Genomic DNA, 25,799 nt, shown 5'->3' with positions numbered 1-25,799 from the left:
TTCATTACAGTAGCTTGAGAGTCAGTGTGGAACTCCGTTTAAATCCTCCCAACTTCTTCAAAATTGTTTTGTCTAATCCAGGTAAACGCGAAGTTTCCATATATATTTTAGACTCGCCTTGTATATTTCTGCAAAGAGCTTCCACGATTTTTATTTGGGATTACATTAAAATTACAGATCAATTTGGAGAGAATGGATATCTTTGTAATATTGGCCTTTCAATCCATGAACATGTTCCATCTCCACATTTTTAGGCTTTCCGTAATTTGAGCCATTTCTCTAGTTTTCTGTAGGGTACAGGTTTTGCACGTATTTTATTAAATTTATTATTTTGTGATTTTTTGATGCTGTGAATGATATTTTTTATTTCATTTCTCAGTTGTTTGTTGTGTGCATCACAATACATTTCTACAACACACATATTTCAGAATACACTTGCTTTTCTTCTGTTGACCTGCAGTCCAACCACACTGCTAAATTACTCATTCTACTAGCTTTTTTTTTTTTTTTTGTAAATTCTTTAGGATTTTCTACCTACACAGTGTCATCTGTGAAACAGATAGGATTTCTTCTCTTGCAATATGTCTGCTTTATTTCTGCCTTATTGCACTGGTTGGGACTTCAGAACAACATAGAGAAAAAGTGGGAAGAGCAGACATTCTTGCCTTTTCGTGATCTTAAGGGGGAAAATGTCTCACCATTAAGTGATTAAATGATTTTTCTCCTTTCTTCTATTAAGGTAGTACATCATTTTGTTTGATTTTCAAACATTAAAGCAACTTTGTGTTCCTGACATGACAAGTGGGGTTTATTTCTTCGTTTATATATTAGTGGATTTGATTTGCCAATATTTGGTTAAAGGTTTTTATGTCTACATTTATGCAGAATGTCGGTCCAGTTTTTTATTTTTTTGTTTGTTTTTCTATTTTTGTCTGGTTTTGGTAGCAACCTCATAAAATCATTTGGGAAGTGTCCCTTCCTTACCTCTTTTATCTTCTGAAACACTCTGTGAGGTTCTTCTATCTTAGACTCTGTCACTGGTATCAGTCACAGTCCAGGACAGAAGCCACACCAGAAAAAACGACGTTATTAACTGGTAATGGGATTAACTACTAAGGGGTAATGAGAATTCCAAAGGTTACAGAAATAGCGGGTATAGAGACTGGCCACTTACCGGCAAGGGCAGAGTACTCAAGGAAGGGGCAAATTTGGACGAGGGCTTCCTTGCAAAGCTGAGACTCGGTCTAGTAGAGATAGTGTGGCTGTGGATGGCATAGAAGTTTGCGGAGATGCTGAATCCTGGGCTGACAGGCAGGAAACCACCGTGTGGGTGTGTGAAGAACATAGACAGGCTGCCTCCCCGGCTGCCCCTGAAACTCCCTAGAAAGTTACCCCTTTGTGGCGCTGGTGAAACTTCTGGGAAACCACGGGGGGTGTTGGGGAACATCACTGGAGGGTGAATACCACTGCTCGTCCCAGCCCTCCTGGAAGGGGTGAGTCACAGTGTGCCAAATGCTCCCAGTGGCCACACACCACAGGTGCAAGGAGGGAAAACACCCTGGGACAGGACGGCAAGCTCCTCCTCCAGCACGTCTCTGCTACCCAACAAGAGAGACGTGTTTCCAGACGTGTTTCCAGGGCCCAGCTGCAGTCTCGCAAAGCAGGTCAAGAAGAGGGATTGGGGACTGAGAAGCCTTAACAGAAGCTGGGCTGTTCCAATTTCTACATTTTTTGTGTTAGTTTTGGCCATTTGCGTCTTTCAAGGAATTTGTCCGTTTCGTACAATTGTCTAATTTATTAGACATAGACCTGTTCATAATGTTTCCTTATTTTATTGTCTATAAGGTGTTCTTAATATGGCCAATTTGTGCTTTCTCTCTCTTTATCTTTGTTAGTGTAGTTAGATTTTTGTCAATTTTCTTTATGTTTCAAAGAACCAGCTTTTGGTTTCTTAAATTTTTTCCCCATTGTTTCTTTGTTTTCTATTTCTTTGATTGCTGCTTGTACCTCTATTTTCTTCTGTTTACTTAGGGTTTTAATGTACTCATTTTCTGGCTTCTTAAGATGTAAGCTTAGATGCTTGGGTCGCCATATTTTTTTAACACAGACTTTCAATACTATAAAATTTTGTCTAAAACACCGAGCAATACCTCATGTATTTTGATATGTCATGATGTCTTTTTTTTTAAATTCAGTTCAAAATGTTTTCTCATTTCCGTTTTATTTTTATTTTTTGACATTTGTGCTAATTAGAAGTGTTTTATTTCCAAATACTTGAGGATTTTCCAGATTTTGTTGTTGTTATTATTGATACTTAGTCCTGTTGTGGTTAAAGAATACGCTCTATTGGATTTCAGTTATTTTAAACGTATCTAGACTAGTTTCACGATGCAACTTATCTTAGTCAATGTACCCTTGAAAACAGTACACATTCTTCAGTGATTGGCTGTAATGTTTTCCAAATACTAATTAAGTCATGTTGGCAGATTGTGTTTAAGAATTCTGTGTGTTTACTGATTTTCTGTCTACATGTTCTATGAATTACTGAGAGAGGAATATTAAAGTCTCCAAATACAATTGCGTGATTTCTGGTTTTCCTTTCATCTTTGACAGTTTGACTCTTCTGGGGCTTTTAGAGCTTTTATAGGGCAGGTAGAATACCTTTCCACCAGGGCTAGTATAGCCCCATTTCCTAAGGCAGGGAATTGTCCCGGGGCTGAAAGAGTTCTTTCCACCAGAGTTGTTCTAATCTTGACCATCTCCCATTCTCCCTGTGAGAATCCTGATATTTGTACAGCTAACAGGACCCTGGTAACTGTCCTTTCCCTGTTTATTCTTTGCCTGGCTCATGGCGTTTCATGCTATGATGATGTAGCTTAGTCTAGAGCCAAAGACACGGACCTGTCTGCAGATTTCTGGTCCTCTTTTCCTACAGAGCTTTCTTCTTCCTATGAGCTGCATATCTCAGCCTCCTCAAACTCAGATTTTTTTAAAAGAAATTATTTAGTTTTTGAGAGAAAGAGAGAGGGAATGAGTGGGGCAAGGGCAGAGAGAGAAGGAGACAGAGAATCCCAAGCAGTCTCTACGCTGTCAGCACAGAGCCCATTGTGGGGCTCGAACTCATGAAACGTGAGATCATGACCTGAGCTGAAATCAAGAGTTGGACACTCAACTGACAGAGCCACCCAGGCACTCCTCAAACACAGATTTTATCTTCACAGCTCTATAAGCCCATCCTCTGTATTTACCCCCTGTGTACTGGAATCTAGTAAATGCCTCCAGACAGAAATTGGGGATCACAAGGTTCATCTCATTTGTTTCCCTTCTTTCAAGGATCACAGTACTGGGGTGCCTGTTGTCTAACTCCCTGAAACAGTCTCTTTGAGCGAAGGTCCCGTCCAGTTCCAGAAGCTATTCTCTCGTGGCTGGAGATGGACCTCTCAACCCATTCAATTTAATATTTAGCATGGACCTTTTCCAAAATCTTTTATTTAACACTAATAATTTGAACCACATCCCATTATGACTTTGGTGCTGTTTCAGGTGGTATTTTGCTCTTCTCAAGTAGCTTGTGGCTCTTTGGGTAGAAAAAACTGCGTCTCCTACTTCTACATTCCCTGGTTTGGTGCTCAGTGAGGGTTTTACTTCTGATCAGGCTGATGTGAAACACTAGATTTGTATGTGGTTACTAGTAACCATGAATTGTATTCATTGAAACAGACACAGCAGAGCCTCTAGATGAGAGTGCTTTGTAAATTGCCAAACATACTTCACATATTGTCTTCATCCTTTCAGGCTGCTGTCACAAAATACCACCGCCTGGGTAGCTTATAGACAACAGAGACTTCTCACGGTGTCCTCACATTGTGGAGGGGGCTAGGGAGCTCTCCGAATCCTGTCGTCCTATTCACGAGGGCTCTACTGTCATAAGCAAAACACCTCCAAAGGCCCACATACATCCCCATTCCATCACCACGAGCATTAGGATTTCAACATACGAATTTTGAGGACACAAATAATCAGAGCACAGTACACCAAAAATACCACCTGGGGGAGCACCACCATAAGAGCATTGAACTTGAGTCTGGAAGTTTGAGCTGAATGCCAGATTTGCTACTTAATTTAGCTTTGGTTGAACCATACAAGCCTTGTAAGCCTTCTAGAATGGAAGGAGCTGTCTGTAAAGCAAAGAACCTAGGCTGGTCACCAAGACACCCTCCAGCTCTTACACCCAAATTCTGTAACTTGCAAATCTGCATTTCTTTGTTTAATTCAAATCTTGCTTACCTGAAGAGGTAGCTTTGTTTCTACATCAATAATGTTTGCCATCGTTTCTCATGCTGAAGATGAGCGCACAATGCCCTGCACATTTTCACTCTGGCGAAATGGCCTCGTCAAGTGAAATCATTTTGCAAATCATATTTTACTTCATTTTAAAGTAATATGGATGGGCTGTATACCAAATTCCATTCTTCTAGGTATGTGATTTGCTTAAAAAGACTGTCTTTATCACTCTCACAGAACTATTCATAATATTTTTAAGCTATCATGGTGTCCAAACAAGAGGTAATCAAGAGGCGTGTTTTAGAAACCACAGTGTTCTAGTTTTTGCTCATAGGTAGATTCTCACACTTGATTTTTCTTGTCTTGTTAATATTCTACTCTCACTTCAAAGAAAGCTTGCTTTTCTTTGTATGTCAGAAGTATTATAATTTGATCATATTATTCTGAAGATAGCCTTTTTCGCTTAATTCAAGCCCATGGCTGACTTGAAACTTTTAAAATGCATTCTCCTCCCCCTCTCCCTCTTTCTTTTCCCTCCCTTTCTTCCCTTCTCCCTTCTTCCTTCCCTCCTTCCCTGCCATCTTCTTCTCTACTCCCCCTCCTTCACCAGTAAAATTGAACTTGATGTTCCAGAGAATTGATAATTGTTACTCAACTAGGAAAAAATGCAAATACTTTGAGGGATTGTAGGGGGCTGTTGGACAAGAAATTGGAAATGATTTTGCTCTAACAAGATATTTATAGGTTTCACATTCCTGGGGGTGGAAAACATTACAGAAGTAAGTGATTTCAAGATTATACTGAAAAGACAGTTTATTACTCTCTGCATCTGTTTAACAGATTGCACTGATTAATGTTTTTGAATAGTGTGGTATGTATTTAACACAACGTGGGAAGTGTTTCTAAGCCCACATTAAAGCTTTTATGTGCAAGGTGGTACCATGTGCTTTGGGGATGGGCTTGGACTTTGGTATCAGTGCTATTGCTGTAGCGGATTTACTGCTGTGTTTGATAACAAACAGGCTGTCAAGCCCCTCGATTGGAAGACCCCACTAGACACAGGCAGAGGATACAATTTCCTTGAGTGTAGGTAAATGGCACGAAAACTTAACTGTGTGTGGATGGCTCAGTGTGGGGCACACAGGGGCATCTTCCCAGGCGGGGTTGTTCAACTTCTGGCCCTGAAGGCTCACAGGACTTCTCACCTACTTCTGATACTGTCTGATGGGGATGGGAATTGGTCAGATTGTTTGCAAACGGAAGGATTCAGGATATCTCTACCCACCTGCCTCATTCCAGTTGCTCTGCTGGCTATGTGCATGGGTACTCCCTAGGTATAACCGGTAGCAACCTCAGAAGAGTCTGAGAATTCACTGCAAGACTAGACGAGCTGAAGATCAGTCTCTCAGGTAGAGCGTCCTGTTGTCCGTCCAGGTCACAGGACCTCCAGAGGTCTCTTTCCACACACCCCCTGTGACAGATCTACAGAGACTCTAATTATTTTTGCAAATAAAACCACCCAAGATGTCATGACGGTTAATTTTTTGTGTCAGCTTGGTTGGGCCATGCACTCAGCTATTTGGTCAAACATTATTCTAGATGTTTCTGTGAAGGGGCTTTTGTAGAAGAGACGAACATTAAAGGCAGTAAACTGAGTAAAGTGAAATATCCTCCATGATGTGGGTGGGCCTCATCCACTCAGTTGAAAGCCTCATTTAAAAAAATGACCTCCCTGGAAGCAGAGGTGATTCTGCCAGCAGACTGCCTTTGGACTCAAACGACAGCTCTTTCCCGGGTCTCTAGCCTGCCAGCCTCCTCGGCAGATTTGGGGCTTGCCAAGCCTCTACAATGGCGGGAGCCAATTCCTTAAAATAAATCTCTCTATATTATATATCCTACTGGTTCTGTGTGTCTGGATACAGATGGTTTTATCCTGGAAATGTGTCTTGGAATTCTTAAACAGAGGTAGATAAAATTTTCTATTTGGGGTACTGCATTACATTTCCTAATAAAAATGTCCCTGAGAACACAGAGATTTTGGGCTGGTTTTTGTAGAGGATCGAAGAGAACATGGGATCTTCGATAATCATAATTACTGAAAATCTTCAGTAATCATAAACATTTGTGAATGGTGAATGAAAAGCTTACAATTAGTGTAACCGTGATGGCATGTTTTTTAAAATGTTTAGACAGAGACACGGCACAAGTGGGGGAGGGGCAGAGAAAGAGGGAGACACAGAATCTGAAGCAGGCTCCAGGCTCTGAGCACAGAGCCCAACGCGGGGCTCGAACTCATGAGCCGTAAGATCATGACCTGAGCCAAAGTTGGATGCTCAGCCGACTGAGCCACCCAGGTGCCCCACCATGATGGCATTTTTCCCTCTGGCAGGTGTAAAGGGCGTAAGAACCACTAACTTTAATCCTCTAAAAAGAATGCATATGGCTTGCTTGCTGGGTTATGGTGATATTTAGGTAGAGAGTTTGTTTAAAAAACTGACTTTTGAAAATTCCTCTTTTGCCCATTTCAGTAGCATTTTACTCCTACATTGCTGTTCATGAGAGGAAGAAAAAGTGCCTGCCCTTTCCCATTTAAGAAGATGTGCTGGAAAGATAAATTTACATGCCACTGACCAGAATTTGGTAAAATGCTAGCTGGAGTCATGAGAGAAAGTATGAAGTAGATCTTTTCTCTGGGCACCACGAGACTTCAAATGAAATTGGGGTTCAGTTTCGGAGAAGAAAAGGGAACACGAATGTCAGGGCAGGGTAACCACCAGCCTCTGCCACAGGCACCTGGTTTTGTTAATGTTATTTACAAGTTCAATCCATGAAGGGCGCCCAGGTGGCTCAGTGGGTTGAGTGTTCTGACTTCTGCTCAGGTCACGGTCTCTCGGCTCGTGAGTTCAAGCCCCACATTGGGCTCTGTGCTCTCGGTGTAGAGCCTACTTTGGATCCTCTGTCTCCCTTTCTCTCTGCCCCTTCCCCACTTGCACTCTCACTTTCAAAAATAAATAAACATTTGAAAGAAGATGAATTAAAAAAAAAAAGTTCGATCTGTGGAAACTTTGGCTCGTTTTCAGTACTACTATCTTAAAGCCCGTAGACCAGAAGCATCATTGTTTGGGGGGGTGGGGGATCCCTCTCCCAAACACTCACACTTGTTCTTACTGGAAGATGTGAGAACTGGCAGGGACTTGAGACATAATCTGGAACAGCGTTGTCCTTTTGCAGAGGAAGACAATAGAGCCCGGAGAGGCGAGTTGACTCGCGTGAAATGAAAATGCCCTGGGAAGGCTTCTTGGAGCCGGAAGTCAGCCATCTCAGTCTGCCTCTGCCCCCACCCCGCCGATCCCTGTCATTTCAAGTTTAGATCAAAGTCAGAACCTTGTCTGGCCCTTCAGTGCTGCGTTGTGTCTATCCATGAAACTTAACTACACACACCTGCCATTTGGGCCTCCGCAAGCCAAGTAAGAGGGTACACACCCTTGCTGTACCCCTCACGCGATTTCTTTCTCCGCAGTGTGAGGATCATTCCCCATCTCAGCATCTTGAAATGATGACAGCTGGCATCTATTGAGAATTAGTTTGTAAGCTCCGTGGAAGCAGGGATCAGGTTTGATTTTACACACCCCTGTGTCCATCGCGCCTAGCATAGGCTTTGATGCGTAATACGTAATACAACAGATGAAGGGCGGCTGGGTGAGTGGAGTGTTTACGAGGTGGCCGGCACTGTGCCAAGTGCTTTGCGTGGGTTATCTCATTCCATCCCCATAATAACCCCACGAGACAGGCAATACTCGAAACTAGGATTTAAAAATGTGCCCAGGGATCCAAACCCAATAAGTGTCAGGGACCATGCTAGTCTGTTTGACTCCATCCTGAATTACCAGGGTAGCTAGAGGTTTTGGGGGTTGCCGTTATCACACGAGATGTATAAAACTGTTAGGTTAGAGATGGGGAGTTTTAAAAGACTGACCAGCTGACATGTTATCCAGTACTCCAGGTAAGTTACTTAGCCTTATAAAAAAATGGAAGAGTAAAACAGGAAAAGGCTGGCCTGTTGGGTTAGCCAAAGATCATTGGATATATTCTGGGGGTGGGGGGGGGTGGGGTGAAGTTGAGTGGAGAATAGTTATTCAATAAGTTTCTATCCTCTCTCGTTTGAGATGTCAAGAGACTTTGCTCTGAGCTGTACATTCAATTTGAAAATGTCATTCTGTGATGTAATCACATCTAGATCATAGATGAGAGGCACTGAGATCTTACTCCCAGGCTTCATTTCCATGATGGTGAATTTGTGCAGGAGGAGAGCAGTGAGCTACAGGCACCGTCTGTCTGTGGTACCTCTGCCTCAGGCACTTCTCCTCCACCTCACTGGGAGAGAAGTTTTGCATGTTTGTGTATGAGGGTTTTTGTTTTTGTTTTGCTTGAGGCTTTTCTAATGCCAGAACCCTGGGTCAGGTGGTGAAGATACGATCCAGCTTCTCAGACCCGTACAGAGAGACTTGAGCCATTGGGTGTGGAACAGAATCCCTCAAGCACACCCCTGGGACCGACCCGGTCTAGGGGTCAGGTCTTTGAGTGGTGGACGTGGGTCAGAGGCCACATGGCTGCATGCCTTTATAGGTTTTATTTTTTTCTCTCCCTCCATGTTTCTAGAGCCTAGCTGTTCTCAGCCTTGGGTGCAGTGGAATCATCTAAGGAGATCTGAGCTATTGATGCCCAGGTTCTACCCCAGAGGATATAATTTAATTGGTTTGGAGAGGGGTCTGTCACTGGTACTTATTTTAGAAGCATCCAGCTGATTCTGAATGTGTAGTTGGGGCTGAGTCATTTTTGTGGCCTCCCATGGCTCTTGCCCAGGCAACCATTGTTTTTTCTTTACTTTTTCCTCCTCCCTGTGTCCTGACTCATCTAGCATGAGGGCTGCTGATTATACTGGATGGCATTTCTAAGACTGTCAAAAACACTGGATTCGGTAGGGAGGGTACGGGAGGACGCCTTCTAAGAAAAGCACAGAGTGAAGTGTATGGAACAAGGGGCTATTTTTTCTTTTCCTTTTAAAAAACTTTTTTTTTTTAAGTATTTATTTATTTTTGAGAGAGAGAACACAAGCAAGGGAGGGGCAAAGAGAGAGGGAGACAGAGGATCTGAAGCAGGCTCTGCACTGACAGCAGAGAGCTTGATGTGAAGTTCGAAATCATGAACCATGAGATCATGCCCTGAGCTGAAATCAAGAGTAGGACACTTGACCCACTGAGCCACCCAGGCATCCTGGGACTGTTTTTCTTTTTAATTAGAAATTAATGAACAACTCTAAGGAAAGAAATAATAAAAACTAAGTAAGTGTGAACTGGAAAAGTTTTATAGTTTTTCTGTAACTGGTAAATTGGAGTGCAGATTATCTCCTGACAAATGGAAAAAATTAGGCCAAATGAATGCTTTTTAAGAAAAGACCTTCATAATACTGACTCAAGAAGAACCGAAGACAAGAGAATGACCAATTATCATGAAGGAAATTGAGCCATTTGCCATGAAACATCAGGCGCAAACTGATTCCACGTTTAAATTCTTGAGGATCTGATGGTTCTTAGGCTGTTCAAAATGTTCTAGAGCAGAGGAAAAAAAAGTAAACTCAATTATCTGATAGGAAGCAAGCACAACATTGGTATAAAATAATGGGTGAGGACAGCATTTAAAAACAATTAGCTAAGAATCTAGTCTTCCCTCAGAACATTGATAAGAAAATCCCAATGAAAGTATAAGCAGATAGAATCCATCAAGGCAGAAAAGGATAGCTCCATGGCCAAGTGAGGTTCATGTTCACAAATCAAAGATGGATCAATAGTGGAAATCTGCTCGAGGCACCTGGGTGGCTCACTCGGTTAAGCGTCCAAATTAGCTCGGGTCACGATCTCCTGGTCTGCTTCAGATTCTGTCTCCCTCTCTCTCTGCCCCTCCCCCACTCACGCTCTGTCTCTCAATGTCTCTCAAGAATGAATAAATGTTAAAAAAAATTTTTTTTAAACAGTGGAAGTCTGAGAAAGTGACTCTCATGTGATGGGTAAAGGAGGGAGAAAAATACGTTGATTTCAATAGAAGCAGCCAAGGCATGTGATGTAAGTTAATATACGTTCTGGATAAACGAAACAGTAAAACAGTAGTAGATCATATTAGGGACATTTCCATGGGTTATTTTCATTATGCTTAGTGGTGAAATACTAGAACCAGTTTTTGAAGTTAGTAATAGATGACACGCCCACAGTAACAACCACTCTGATTTAACAGACGTAACAAGAAGTTTACAGCACCAAATGAGCCGTGTTTTCTGTGTTCCAGGCAAATCATTTCATCTTCCCAAAACCCTGCAAGAAAGAAACTATTATTCCCATTTCACTCAGGAGGAAATAAAAGCACAGAGAAGTAACTTTGCCCAAAGTAACACTGCTGGGAAGTGACAGAGCTGGGATTAGAATCTTTGGCCTTCTAGAAGGGAAGTTCTGGATAATAGGAGATAGAAATGGAGATTGGAAGATACTTTGTAACGATGGCATTCCCTTTAAATTTCTTAGTAAATTAAGCTATACTCCAATTATAATTCCAATAAGATTTTCTTAACTTGAGAAAACAATTCTAAAGTCCCTCTGGAGGAATAGGTGTTTGAGAATAGCAAGAAAAAAATGGTCTGTAAAGAAGTATAATGAGAAAGGAGTTAAAGTTGTAATAACAGTGAGCACGGTAATGGCCTGGGCACAAATGAATGGAGGACATGGAACAGGGGTCGGCAAACTGAGGCTCGTGGGCCAAATACACCCAGGCCCGTCCATGTACATATTATCTACAGTTACTTTCAATGTGTGAGGGCAGAGCTGAAGAGTTGCCATAGAGACCATAGGGCCAGGAAAGCCAAAAATATTGACTGTCCGTTCCTTTACAGAAAACATTTACCCCTTGGCAGGGAGTAAAGTCCACATTTAAGTGTTTGTGGATGGCATTTAAAAATCAATGGGGCTATTTGATTATTGCAGTTGTCTTATTTCTTGTGCCCCCACAATACACACATACATGTTGCAGATAGTAAGTAATAAGTGTACAGAAAGAGAAGATAGCCTTTCTTTTCTTCTTGTGGGAAGAGGCACCCTCATGTCGCCAGAAAGTCAGACGACCTTTGTAAAGGGCTGAGTCAACTCCCTGATTTAGCAGTCTTGCTTTGAGAAGAATCTGCCAAGGAAGGAGATAATCTCGTGAAGTTAACCAGAGGCAAGCCAAGCACCAGAGTATTGCTATCAGGCTATTGCTCTTTTTTTTTTTTTTTAAAGTTTATTTATTTATTTTTGAGAGAGAGAGAGAGAGAGAGAGAAAGCAGAGGAAGGGCAGAGACAGAAGGAGACAGAATCCCAAGCAGGCTCCAGGCTGTCCGCACAGAGCCCGATGTGGGGCTCGAACTCACGAACCATGAGATCATGACCTGAACCCAAATCAAGAGTCAGACGCTTAACCAACTGAGCCATCCAGACACCCTAGGCCACTACACTTAATTGCAAAATATTGTAAGCAATCTAAATGCCCACTAGCCAGGGACCAAGGAAATAAATGATGGTACATTTATACCGTGAAATCCCAACCTGCCTTTGAAAAAGAGAGACATTGCTCAGGGACAGTATCATATGGTGATTGAGTCCACAGGCTTTGAAACTAGGGTGCATAGGTCCGGACCCTGATTCTTACCATTTACTAGCTATGTGATCTTGGAGCATAATCAGTTTTGCCATTTGTGAAATAGAGATAATAGCAGCAAAGTAGGCATAACAACAGAAAATAACCTTCATGGCTGGGGTTTTGCAAGAATTGAATGAGTCAATACGATGCCTCCTTTTTGTTCTCAATGAATAGTCGATACTATTATGTTTGTGGCTCAAGACCGATGACCATGGCATGACATTTTAAGTGACAAATTAAGGTTTTGAAAGATCAAGTACATTACAATCTATTTTATATAAAAAAGCGGTCTACATGTGAGCAGACACGCATAAATGATAGAGGCAACCACAGAATTTTCCAGAGTCTGTTCGAGATATTAACAGAAGTCCTCTTTGAATGAGATGTCAGTGATTTTACTTTATTTCCACTGTCTTATTTGTGTGTGTGTGTGTGTGTGTGTGTGTGTGTGTGTGTGTGCATGTTTATAATGTACCACATAGAGTTTTTTTAAAAAGTTATTAAAAAAAACACAAAAGGCCAGGGTTTAAATTCCCTCCTTTTATTATTTTGACTTAAATAAGACACAGCCCAGTCCTGGAAGGCAGGGCACCAAGGTCCCTGGAGAGAAGCTGGGAGTGTCAGCCGGGCTTGGAACACTGGACCTCGGCAGGGAGCTGGGGTCTCCCAGCAGGAGTCAGGCACCAGCTCACATCACCATGGCAACCACATGGAAAGTTGACAAAGTAGTTTCGGGAAGAAAGCACCTTTCTTTATCATTAGGGGCATAAAAAGGAGAAGCTTCTAATTTTTGTATTTTTGACAACACTCTTCCTTCATCTGTCAACAAGGCCCAGAGCAAGCATTCCAGTCCTTTGACATAGGCTCAGACAACTAGTGAATGATCTGACATGTCAGCTCTCTCCGCAGACAGTTCTCTTTGGCAGATTTTTGCCATTCTTATGACCTGCGGACTCTGGAGCTTATTGTTTAATAAACATGTTGGACACGAGGCATCCAAATGAGTGGTGCTCTCTTCGAGACAGAATTAGCAAATCTTCAAGTTACTTGGAAGGTGCTTTGGAGTCTGGGTGGGAGGGTGATCCCCACTTCTGCAGCTCTGACCCATGATGGTTTAGCTTCAGCCCGGTCCCTCTGCTGGCAGGTGTCCCTACATGTCTAGAGAGATGTCTTTATTGTAGGAGAGTCATAATCACTAGAAATGAGTTGTTTTGACGCCCAAACGTGCCTTTCTTGAGCTTCCATCAATTGATTCTAATCCTAGGGCAGAATTAACTCCCCCCAAAGTCTAATTCTTGTCCCACTTCAAAGCCCTTCAAGTAGATAGAGGTCACTGTCATGGACTGCTTTGGAAAGGGCTATTTATTTACTGTCTGTGATAGGGTACTTCAGAAGCTCTCAGGTTTCCAGGTGTGTGGAGATAAAACAGTCACACACCCCTTCACCGTCTTGTTTGAAAAGCTGAGATAGTTGCTCCTCGTCACCCTTACCATGTTCCTTTTGTCCTGGCTTCGCTTCAAAAATCAGGACACCCTCACGCACTGTTCATGGGGACAGGCTATTCCTTCTCCTCTCCTCTTCAAAATAAGGGATGAGAGGCTCCCCCAGCCACGGAGAGTCTGAACCATCCCTCTTCCCTCTAGTGTGGGAGCTGACGGTCACACAGTGGGATGTCTACCCCGCTAAAGCCCTAGTGCTCTCGGAGTATGGAGTCAGGGACCAGAGGGAGAAGACAGAGCCCGGATGCAGCCCAGGTGAAGTTGCCTGACTTCCCCCATGAGCATGGGATGGACGTACTCTGTGGTCTAGAGCGTGCCCCAGAAGGGGTGGCTGGCTGCCCGACGGGTCTCCCTGCCTGAGAGTTGCCTCCTGGGCGAGGGGCCTCTGCTCTTCTCAGGGGGTGCTGAGGGAGGTGGGTACAGGATACATCTGGAAAGGGACCCTGAAGACCCACGCTCTCTCGCGAGAGTCCGCAAAGGCACTCCTGAGAGTCCATTCTGAAGCCCTGTCCCATGAAGGGGACTGGTGTCCCATCAAGGTGACACAAACAGAGGCCGCTAACAGAAAGGAGCTGGCGCTTGATCGTGGGCAGCTGGTGGGCAGCTGGGCCTCCCCGCTGTCTTCCTGCCCTGACAGCACAGCAGTAGGAGGCGGAACAAGAGATGGAGGGAGTGTGTGGCCGCTGCAGGGTCGCAGGTCTGGCCTGCCTTGCGGGGAAGGCTGTGAATCAAGTAAGACTTTGAAAAGTCAGAATGAAGAGCATGTCTTGAAGAACTGGAGTTATACTGTTCTAGTAATTGTGAGTGATCAGAAAGTGAGGGAAATGGGCTGAAATCTTGCTAAAATCCTCTTTTCTCCAGCGGGTTTGTAGGTTGCAAAGCAGACCCTTTGGGCAGAGCAGTTACTGGCGAAAACAAGCATGTTCTACGTTTATACCACCAATGAGGGCGACCGCCAACGAATCAGTCAGCTTCACCGGGTATGCTTCTAAACAGCTGGTGTCCCCTGCGCCACCATGAAGGCTGCTGGGGGGCTGGATCACCTTGCCATTTTTAGAAAGTTACCAAGAAGACACCGGGTCTGCTGAATAAGGCTGTGAAGAGATAGCTCTCTACTTACTGTAGGCATGTGGCATAGGGATTGTGTGGGACAGGCCTGAGGGCTTGTGATGAGTGGGGTCCTTGTCCTGACCAAAGGAAGGATAGTCTTAGGAATGTAAAATCGAGGTGCCCAGTCAGCCAGCTATGAATGAACCGTGTCCTTTAGACCAGAAAATCATAATGGATTGGATGAACTTAGGAGTATGGGAAGTCAGAAAACCCATCCTTCCATCCTTCCTAACTTCTTCTTTCTTTCTTTTTCTCTTCCTCTGTCTCTCTCTCCCTCACTGTGCTTCTCCTTTGTAGAATTTATATCAAGCGCACAAATATTTGTTTAATTTCTGTTGATTGGCTGCCTTTTCTACTAGACCCTAAAAGTCTGAGAGCACAGCCCTGTCTGTTAGGCTCAGCATTCTGTCTCCATTACCAGCCCAATGATGGGCCCGTGGCAGGCACTCAATCAATATTTACTAAATGAATGAGTACATGAACACTCAATGGTGGTCATTAAAATAATGTTCTTTAAATTGCTGGTTTTATTGTAAGCTAAATTTCCTGGTCTTATTAGGCTGTGATCCAACTTAAGATCTCGATTCCTTCTTAAGTGCCCACATTGTCATGTTCTGCACTGTTTTGACTACAGGAGTTCCCTCCCAATTGGAATTCTGGGGGTTGTCTGAGGGGTTCAGGAGAATTGTGCCCAGCATTCTCCGTGGACCCCCAGCCCCTGTGAAGTGTTTATTCTCCTGCCCCAGCTCCTGGTAACCCTCTCCAGCGGGCATGGCTCCCTCTTTTGGTGTCCCTCTCTAACACCCCTATTCCAGCTTCGGGAGAATATGGACTGCCCTCTCCCCTCTGCTTTTCCATGTTAGCCTGGGCAAGCTCTTCCTCTCATTGCCGGAAGCACACGAGAGACCCACAGAGAACAACGTAAAACCACCATTAGTGTCAGTCCTCCCAAAGTACTCACAAAGCTTCCTGGGCATCTGAAGAGAAAAGGAATCATACGCTTGTTTGCCTTACCTTAATCTAACATCTCTGCTGAAAGGCACACCCTCTTTGCATTATTCAATGAAGCAGTCTCGAACATCAACATTTACTTTACTCCACTGTATATATGTCTTTCTCAGGGGCAACAGGTGGGAACCTGCTAATACATATTTTTCTAAACCGAAAAAAAAAAAAAGTAAATTCAGAGCTCCTTTTCTTAGGAGGCAGAAACCATCTGCAGCATCCAAAACTTTCGGATCTATTTTCAGTGAGGTCTACCCCCATTACCTTATTATTCACAGTTGTGGTTGTTGTTGTTTTGCAGGACAACACTCATTTGGATGTTACATTCTGACGCTTTGTTAGAAACCCAGTTACTGCTTTGCCCTTATACTTGTTTATTATTTATCCAACATATACCGATTGTTGAACATTTACAAAATCCCCCTCCCATGGATTTTATATTCTTAGATTTTACATTCTTAGAGAGGGATGAGCGTATTTTTTTCTATAAATGGTCAGCAAATATTTCGGGCTTTCTGGACCATAGGCTGCTGTGGTACAACTATTCAGTTCTGCCATTTTAGCGCTCAAGCAGCCGTAGACAAGATATAAATGAACAGACGTGGCTCTCTCCACTAGAACGTTATTTACAAAACAGGTGGCTGGCCTGGGTGCCGTAGCTTGCTGACTCCAGTTCTAGGCAATAAAACAGATATATAATATGGCAGGTATGACTAAGTGCTAAAAATAAAAATAAGACATGGTGAACAGCAGGGGACAGATCATGTAGGGATTTATGCTGAATGAGATTGGAAATCCTTGGAAGATTTGGACAGAAATGGTCTGTCTGATCTGACTCCCAGCTGCAGGGGAGCTGGGACACATTACGGAATGGGTAAGACACTTGGAAACTGGCTGGGAGGTTATTGCAATGACCTGGATGCAAAGGGATGGTTCTTGGTACCAGGATGGCAGTAATGAGGTGGTCAGAAGTGGTTGCATTCTAGATAGATTTAGAAGGTCTGAGAAAAAGGAGGTTCAAGGGCGACCCTTAGACTTTAGGCTGAGTCATTGGAAGAATGGCCTTTCCATCTTCTGAGCTGAAGAAGAGAGAAGGAGGGGCAGGTTTTGGGCAGAAGACTGAGTCCTGTTTGGGACATGTTGTATTTGAGATGCCTTTCAGACACCCAAGCAAAACTGTTGAGTAGGCGGTTGGATGTAGGCCTCTGAGATTGGGGAGGGAACTGGGGTTATAAATTTGAGAGTCACGACAGCATGTGGGTGGTCCTTACAGATCAGCGAGGGAATGAGAACTGATATAGAAGACAGGTCTTGGGTTGATCCCTAGCATGTTCTGGCACTTGGAGGTCAGGGGGAGGAGAAAGCAGCCCAGGACACTGGGCAGCAGTGGGGCAGCATGGCCAGAGAAAGGCAGGGAGAGTGGGCTCAGGTGGAGAGTGTGACGGGCCAGCAGGATGCTACTGGTGGGGTGACAGGGGTGCAGGCTGAGATCTTTCGCGACGAGATGCTGAGGGCTCTGGGGGCGCCTGGGTGGCTCAGTCGGTTAAACGTCCAACTTCGGCCCAGGTCATGATCCTGTGCTTTGTGGGTTCGAGCCCCATGTTGGGCCCTGTGCTGACAGTTCAGAGCCTGGACCCTGCTTCGGATTCTGTGTCTCCCTCTCTCTCTGCCCCTCCCCCACTCCATCTCTCTGTCTTCCCAAAATAAGTAGACATTAAAATTAGATGCTGGGGGCTCTGCATCTAATCTAAGCTCTTCCGGGATGCACCTTGCCTTGCATTTCTCCCGGCGGATCCCTGCTGCCGCTGTCAGAGAACTCCCAGGCCATGACTCTTTCTAGCTCCCTTCATTGCCAGACAAGTTGCATTTTCTTTGTGACGTGGCAAGTTGGGCAGGCAAACTGCACCTTCCAAATTGTCCATAATCCTTGGCTAAGCTGCTCTCTTTGTACTGAAAAAAGAAGCCAGCAGAGTCCAAGAATGCTCTCTGGAACAAAGAGGAAAATGTTTTCACAAAAATACAGGCACATCCTACTGGCCGCTGACCCCTGTCCCGGTTCCCTGGGGCAGGGTGGAACCTCCTCGCCGTCAGCCTCTCTACAGGGTGAAAATGCAGCTTCCGGAGAGGTGCGGGCAGCATTCTGCTTTCACATGTAGGCAAAAGCACCAGGGACTGTCTGTCACGCGTGGGCCAGCGTGTGAGTTAAAGGGCAAACACAGGGCAGAAAGAAGATGGGCAGAGGCGAGAGAATGGGCAGGAGGCCCGAGGAGGCCAGCGGAAGGAGAAAGACCAATGCAGAATTCGTGGGAATGGAGGGGGCGGGCTTTTTGTGGTGCAACGTCTTGAGTGTCTTTGACCTAGAACTGGCCCCATGTTTAAGGTCATGGATCCCGGAAACCGGCCCCTTCCTTCCTCTCTCCTTTTTTTGTCACAGCAAAGATGACACCTGGCACTCCGTGCTCGCATCTGCTCTTGCCTTTGTTCTATTTTTTTTCTACTCTGTTCAATTTGGGTGTTTGGCGTGACCAACGGAGGTTTGAAAGCGACACTCCAGCTGTCCCATGCCCACTCCTACTGAATTCTCTTGAAATTCCTCCTGCTTGGCATGGCTCTCTCTAGTCCCCGCTAAGCAGAGTCTTGGGCAAGTCTCTGTTTTGACACGGAATCATGCACTTGGTGCCTCCCCCCAACAGTCTTGTTGGATTATTGAACATCTGTCTTCTAGGCTTCACATCTTGTGGTTGATGGATGACCAGCTGTCCCTGAATGGAGCTGAGATCATAGAACGGATGGGGCCTCTGCATGGTTTGGATCCCCAGCCAAGGAACACACAGGTCTGCCCTGTGTTTAACACATTTCTGGCCGGGAAAGTCCTGTAGATTAGTGGGATACCCATAACAATGGGGTATTTTTTAAGTCATTCCATGCTTCTATTTGTTACCAGGCTTTATCAAATCCAGAATACAGCCTTTGTTTATTGTCCTGGCTACCAGGTAGCAAGTCATGAAAAAAGTAGGCAGAGGAGAAAAGAAGTACCTATGTAGGTGGTAGAAAAATGCATTATTTTCATATCTGCTACCAGAAATATTCCCAGGAATGGAGTTATTTTAGGAAGGTGTCTTGACAAATCATTTGGGGATGGAAGGGGAGCCCCGAGGGCCTTGAAGAGTCAAGACAACCAAAGGAATTCTGAAAGTGCTGTGCACATGATATTAAGACTTGGGGAGAAGGAGAAGAGGGGAAGCAGCTGGAGAGGGGGGCCAGAGACCTGTGGAGTGTGGGTGTCTCTCTTGTATTAGGGTTCTCCGGAGACACAGAACCAAGAGGATATGGACATATCATAAATTTCTGTGTATGCGTATCTTCATCTACTTACCTACCTACCCATCTATAAAGAGATTTATTGTAAGGAACCGGCTCATGCAATTGTGGAGGCCAAACAACCCCATGATCTGCTGTCTGCAGACACAGAAAAGCAGGTAATCTAGTTCGAAGGCCTGAGAGCCAGAGAACTGATGGTATAGATTCCAAGTCTGAAAGTTAAAACCAGGAGCCCCAAAGCCAGGGGAAGACCAATGTCTCAGCTCAGTCAAGCTGAATTAATCCAGCCTTCCTCCACTTTTTTATTGTATTCGGGACCTCCCAGTGGGGAGGGCAATCACTATACTCAGTCCACTGACTCAAACCCCCCTCACAGATGCAGCTAAAAGTAATGTTTAACTAGAAATCTGAACATCTCCTGGCCCAACTAGGTTGACGTACAAGATTAATCGTCACAGTGCCTGTGTTGGTAAGGAGCTCAAGGAATTTTCTGCACAGAGATGATGACACTTTCTTTGAAGGTTCTGCGTTTTAGTAATGCTGGTCTCCCAGTTTGCTGAAATCTTTAGTTGAGTGTATTGTGCACACTAGTGTATGCTTTTTCTAAGTGGTATGATTATGTGTGTGTGTGAGAGAGAGACAGAGACAGAGACAGTGACAGACAGAGAATCATTTGTGTAGATGGAAGGAACTCAGGCTCCAGGGATGTTTGCTGTGTTGCCGAACGGGGTTGGATGGGGAGATAATCTGGAGATGAGTGATTTCAGCAGAAGCAGGATCCTGTATCAGAGGCAGGAGAAAGGCAAGAAACAACCAGGCAGCTTTTGGATAGTTGAAATGAGAGTTAGGGCCACTCTAGTCTAGAAGGTAGGGGGCATGGTGGTCCCGGTGACCCGTTCCAGAAGAGTTCTGGAGGCTCCATTAACTCTTGCTAAAATAGCAAAGCCTGAGGCTAATAGATTTAAAGTCTGACCATCGCTGCCCTCTACTCTCAGCAAGGCAAACAATCTGGATGGTGCCTGTACTTTATTCTTCCCTCTACTTCTCCTCTTGTAACCGAACCAGTGTGAGTTGGCCCAGTGGTGAGTCACAGGTAGAAACCACACCAGGTGAGTTGCTGCACCAAAAGGAAACTTTATTTGCAGCAAAAAAGGAGATTAGGGGAATAACTTCCAAAGCCATGACTCCCCCAGTGAGGACGAGCGGGTTCCTTTCACTTAGGGTCAGGATGAATATTTGATAGGGAAGCCTTGTCATCCTATGTAGAGGCAGGCAGAAGGTCATGCATGTGCCTGAGGAAACATGCCTATACATACATTCTATGTTTTGTACGTGAGGCTTGTGCTCCTCCTTGGGCAGAGATTTCAGTATTCTAATGAGGTAAAGGTAACTGTCGGTCACTCCGTGGCTCACTCCGTAGTCCCTCTGCACAGGCGTGGGTTTTGAGGGGGCGGCATCGAGTTCAAATTGGTCTGGGTGGTCTGGGCCAGTGGGAGCTTTTCATCTGGGCAGTCATTATTGCTTGAGGGATATTTTGGGTTTCTGTCATGGGATGCAATGCCCCTTGAGTCTTTTGCTCGAGGTAATAGACAGCGGGAAAGAAGACCTTAAGGAAAAATATGGGACAAAGGCCAGTGGGTACAAGCAGGTGGGCAGTAAAGGCCGGTGACAATCTGTTGATAGCTTCCTATCTCCTTTATCAAAGGCACTTCAGTCTAATTTTAGCAGACAATATTGTGAGGGATGAGGAAGTAATTTTCTGCAATGGCTTGGGATAGAAGGCCCTTTCAGTAGGACTTTTATTCGGGGGCTTAGAGGAATAATTCAATAAAGTCCACTTGGTTTACATAGAATTTCTAAGACGCTGGCTGTATAAGATGAATTATATTCTCATGCAAGTTTCTTTTTTTAAAATGTTTATTCATTTATTTTCAGAGGGAGAGAGAGAGGGAGGGAGGGAGGGAGAGGAGAGTGGGGGAGGGGCAGAGAGAGAGAGAGAGAGAGAGAGAGAGAGAGAGAATCCCAAGCAGGTTCCAAGCTGTCATCACAAAGTCTGATGCAGGGCTTGAACCCATGAACCGTGAGATCATGACCTGAGCTGAAATCCAGAGTCGGATACCTAATGGACTGAGCCGCGCGGGTGCCCCAATTTTCATGCAAGGTTCTGAATGGCCAAAAGATAAAACACAACTAGTGTTTTCCTAAAGTCTTAAATGCCTTTGCAGATGTGAATTTATCTTTAATATCACAAAGTACTCTCTCTGGAGTGGGTCGACATGAACCCCTTCCCTCGTCCTCTGTGGTGATCACTACTCAGCGTCAGGTGCTAAACTTGAGTCACCAAACACTAATCATGTAAGAAACGTATTAGGGAGGAATCCTATAAAATTGTGTTTCCAGAGTGGAAAAAAAAAAAAGTGCAAATTTTAAATTCACAGTGAAGCTCTCACAGCTATTTCGGATGCAATAAAAGTCCATTTTAATAAGTATCGCACAGTTTACCTGTACCTATTAAGTGCATTTTAGAGATAGGCAAAGTGAAAGCGTAATCTGCTTTTAAGCATTCTCCTAATATGAATGACCCAAGTGAAGTATTTGGGCATGCTTGCACTGCTAAACGAGGCAGAAAACTTTACCAAACTTTGTGTTATTAATATTTCTTACGTGTTTGGCTCTGTTAGTAATGAATCATGCAATGTAAGTGAAAATCCTTCTGCGGGGTTGGGCGGCCAAATAGACCTCTCTCACCTCTGTCTCTAGTTCTCTGTTCCTGGGCAAACCACTTCCCTTCTCTGGGCTGCAGGTGCCTTATGTGTAAAAAATCTCGGTTAATTAATCCTATGAGTATCATCATTCAGGTTAAATTAGATAATACGTGCAAAGAACTCAGCTCAAGAATGCTTATACGAAGTACTCCATAAATGATAGCTATTATTATTATTATTAGAAACTTATAGTATTTAACTCAATGCTATTGTTTTTAGAGTCCAAAGTTCTATTTATTTTAACCATTTAAGATGGAAATTTTAAGTAAATTTTGCTCTTCCTGCCTGTTAGACTGAAATTTATTTTTTAATTTTTATTTATTTATTTTGAGAGAGAGAGAGAGAGAGAGAGAGAGGCAGAGAGAGAAGGAGAAAGAGAATCCAAAGCACACCCTGCACTGTCAGCACAGAGCCCGACTTGAGGCTCGAACCCATATACTGTGAGATCATGACCTGAGCCAAAACCAAGAGTTGGACATTTACCCCATTTAACCCACTGAGCCACCTGGGCACCCCAAATTTTATTGCTAATGTGAACACATTATATTGTTATATTATATTATTATATTGTTATAATATTATTATAATATTATATATGATATATATAATTATTATAGATATAAGATTTATAATTATTATATATTTATAACCATTATAATATATTATTATAATATATATTATATTGTCATATGTTATTATATTGTTATAAGAACACATTACAATGGAAATTTAAAAAAGAAAAATGATTTACTCATAATCCTCATATCCTAATAAAACATTGCTTTTCCTCTCTTTGGATTCCCTTGCTCATATGGAGGCACATTTTGATGTTATCGTAATTCGTGTTCATAGCGCTATTCTATAGTCTGCATTTTCATAAAATGGACTTCATTTTTTGTAAGGTCTCCATAATTGTAATTTTTAGTAGCCATATAGCATTCAGTTGAATCTGGGGACCCTAATTTCACAGTCTCTGTTTTCAGTCATTTAAAAAAAAATGTTTATTTATTGGGGCACCTGGGTGGCTCAGTTGGTTGAGCATCCGACTCTGGCTCAGGTCATGATCTCATGGTCTGTGAGTTTGAGACCCGTGTCAGACTCTGTGTTGACAGCTCAGAGCCTGGAGCCTGCTTCGGATTCTGTGTATCCCTCTCTTTCTGCCCCTCCCCCGCTCATGCTCTGTCTCTGTCTCTGTCTCTCTCTCTCTCTCTCTCTCTCTGTCAAAAATAAATAAACATTAAAAAAATTTTAAAAAATGTTTATTTATTTTTAAGAGAGAGAGAGTGAGAGACAGATCACAAGGGGGTGGGGGTGCAAAGAGAGAGGGAGACACAGAATCCGAAGCAGGCTCCAGGCTCTGAGCTGTCAGCGCAGAGCCCAATGTGGGGCTCGAACTCACGCACCATGAGATCATGACCTGAGCTGAAGTCGGACGCCCAACTGACTGAGCCCCCCAGGTGCCCCTCTTTTTAGTTATTTTGATCGCTTCTAGTTTCCATAGATGAATATCTCTTGAAAAAGGAGCCAAGGGATTCTGGATTTGGAGACTTAGAAGAGGTGAGTCCCTTTGCTTGGCGCGGGTAGGGCTCCATAGCTGAGGTGTTTGGGGATGGAGGACTGGGGCTCTCGCACGTGCTTTTGGAGAACCAGCAGCAGTGGGGGTGAGGCCGGCCGAGATCCCCAAGGAGGAAACGTCGCCAGGCTGGCTACACAAGGCTGACTCAGTCTGTGTGGTAGGACGCAGAGGGGGACCTTGAGTTTGCCTTCTGGATTGGTCTGCTCAGTTCGGTAGCTAAGAGAAGGACCAGGCAACGCTCAGAAGTTCCTTCTGGAAGGCAGAAGCTGAAGTCAGTATGGTGAAGGCAGCCTCTGTGTGATGTTGTGATTTATAATAAGAAATGTGTGTATTTGGTCTTTGTTTCAGCTTCTGGCACAGAGCTCTGAAAACCCGTGGAATTTCTGAAGGAATGAGAGTGATTAAGGTCTCTTTTGCTATGTTAATGAGGTGACTTTTGGAAAGCCCCTAGGTCACCTGGGGAAGGGGGCTGGTTGCCAGAAGAACCAACCGTGTGTTTAGAGGATTGGAACTTTCAGTCCCACACCCCTGGCTTCCAGGAATGGGTGAGGGGCTGGAGGTTGAATAGATTGCCAAAGGGCAATGATTTAATCAACTGTCTCTAGGAGGAAAGCCTCCATAGAGGGGCGTGTGGGTGGCTCAGTAGGTTAAGCATCCACCTCTCGATTTTGCCTCAGGTCATGAGCTCCTGATTCCATGGAGCCCTGCGTTGGGCTTTGTACTGTCAGTGCAGAGCCTGCTTGGTATTCTCTCTCCCTCTGTCTCTCTGTGCCTCCCACACGCTCTCTCTCTCAAAATAAATAGATTAAAAAAAAAAAAAAAAAGCCTCCAGAGAATCCCAAAAGGACAGAGTTTGAAGAGCTTCTGGTTTGAGGAACTCTTGAAAATACGGAGAGAACGTTCTCCGAGGTATGGAAGCTCTGAGTCCTTTCACTCCTCTCCCTACGCATCTTTCCGTCTGGCTGCTGATTCACATCCTGTACTATCTTTTGTAATAAACTGATAGTCTTATGAGGGAACTGGTTTCCTGAGTTCTGTGAGCTGCTCTAGCAAATTACTTGAACCCAAGGCGGGGTTCCTGGGAACCTCTGATCTACAGCCAGTTGGTCAGAAGTATAGGTGACCAGCTGCGTTGACAACTGGCATCTAAAGTGGAGAACAATCTTGTGGGACTGAGCCCTTAACCTGTGGGATCTGATGCTATCTCAGGGTAGACAGTGTCAGAATTGAGTTGATTTGTAGGACACCTGGCTGGTGTCTGAGAGTTGCTTGGGGGCGGTAGGAGCACCCCCCCGCCCCACCCGCCCCAAACACAAACTGCGATTTGTACCAGAATGTACTCTGCTTCTGCTATTTTCTGTGAGCTCATTTAATCTTATAAAGTACTATTTACGCTATAAAGTCAGTTAACATTCCAGTTAAACAGCTGGGGAAACTGAGTCATAGGGGGTGTAAGTTGCCCGGGTCAACAGTTGCCATCTTGTTGGCATGCCCAGCTCCACAGGACTTCCCTGAGTTGAGAGCTGAGAGCGGGAGAACCCTGTGGGTGTCCATCTGGGAGTCATGTTAACAGCCTTAGACCAGTAAAGGACCAGTTCTGCCCTACAATTAAAACCACAAACTTGCCTTTCCTGCTGGGTAAATGGGGGCGCCGCAGAGCAAGCTGAGAGGAAATGGCTGCCAGTCGTATTCTTAGGAATGTTTCCCTTGAGTGCGACGCCTCTGAATATAACAACCCCGCGTGTGTGCATGTAAAATAGTTCTACTCAGAGGATCCTGGACGATGGGCTTTGTAGCGGTTTGTGGCAAGGAGAGCATCTTAGCTGCTTTTCTCCAACAAGGACTGAGTCCAACACATTGTTGGATCATTACTACTCGGGATTTGCCGTTGCTGTAGTTCATACGAGATATTATGAAAACGTATATAGCTTAATTCAATAAAAAGACTGCATTTTTCACTTATTACATTGGCAAATACATATATGTATACATATTATAAATGTTATTTTATATACAATAGGTGATGTGTAAAACAGCACATCATATGTTTTACGTATTTATAAATATTAGGTATGTTTATATATGTTTAAAATATAGTTTTAGGGACAAATATGTGTGTGTAAGGATATTTGTTACAGGGTTCTTTATAATAGTGAAAAATTAGAAATTGCTTAGGGAGTGCCTGGGTGGCTCAGTCGGTTAAGTGTCCGACTTTGGCTCAGGTCATGATCTCACAGTCCATGAGTCTGAGCCCCGCTGTCAATGGGGAACTCCTCTGGATTCTCTGTACCCCTCTTTTTCTGCCCCTCCCCCACTCACACATATGCTCTCTCTCTCTCTCTCAAAAAAAGAAATTACTTTAATGTCCAGTGATAGAAGACTTGGTAAAGAAATTATGGATACTCACACTTCGGAATTGAAGCATTAAGAAAATACGCTTGCAAAAAATGTTTAATGACAGGGGACACTGGCCATGATTAAGTTTGTAAGGGTGATATGTAAGATAAAAATTCCACATTA

General features: G+C 44.0%; 1 protein-coding gene across 5 annotated transcripts in view; it reads left to right on the top strand.

Annotated features, from left to right (window-relative positions):
• GALC (galactosylceramidase) overlaps nt 1-25,799 on the top strand; it is a 150,884-nt gene that overhangs the window by 63,905 nt on the left and 61,180 nt on the right. Inside the window, exon 17 of one of the 5 annotated variants that reach the window (XM_042943997.1) lies at nt 6,813-7,030. The exons of the other annotated variants lie outside the window; for them this stretch is intronic. Coding sequence (XP_042799931.1) covers nt 6,813-6,815 — 3 coding nt within the window. The 3' untranslated portion in view covers nt 6,816-7,030. Of the gene's footprint in view, nt 1-6,812; nt 7,031-25,799 lie in introns of those variants that run through there. 5 annotated transcript variants of the gene reach the window in all.

This window comes from Panthera leo, chromosome B3, assembly GCF_018350215.1.
Source record: "Panthera leo isolate Ple1 chromosome B3, P.leo_Ple1_pat1.1, whole genome shotgun sequence".
In the NCBI taxonomy this organism is placed as follows: domain Eukaryota; kingdom Metazoa; phylum Chordata; class Mammalia; order Carnivora; family Felidae; genus Panthera; species Panthera leo.
Note: the sequence above shows the minus strand (reverse complement) of the source record. Positions and strands in the feature narration are given on the sequence as shown.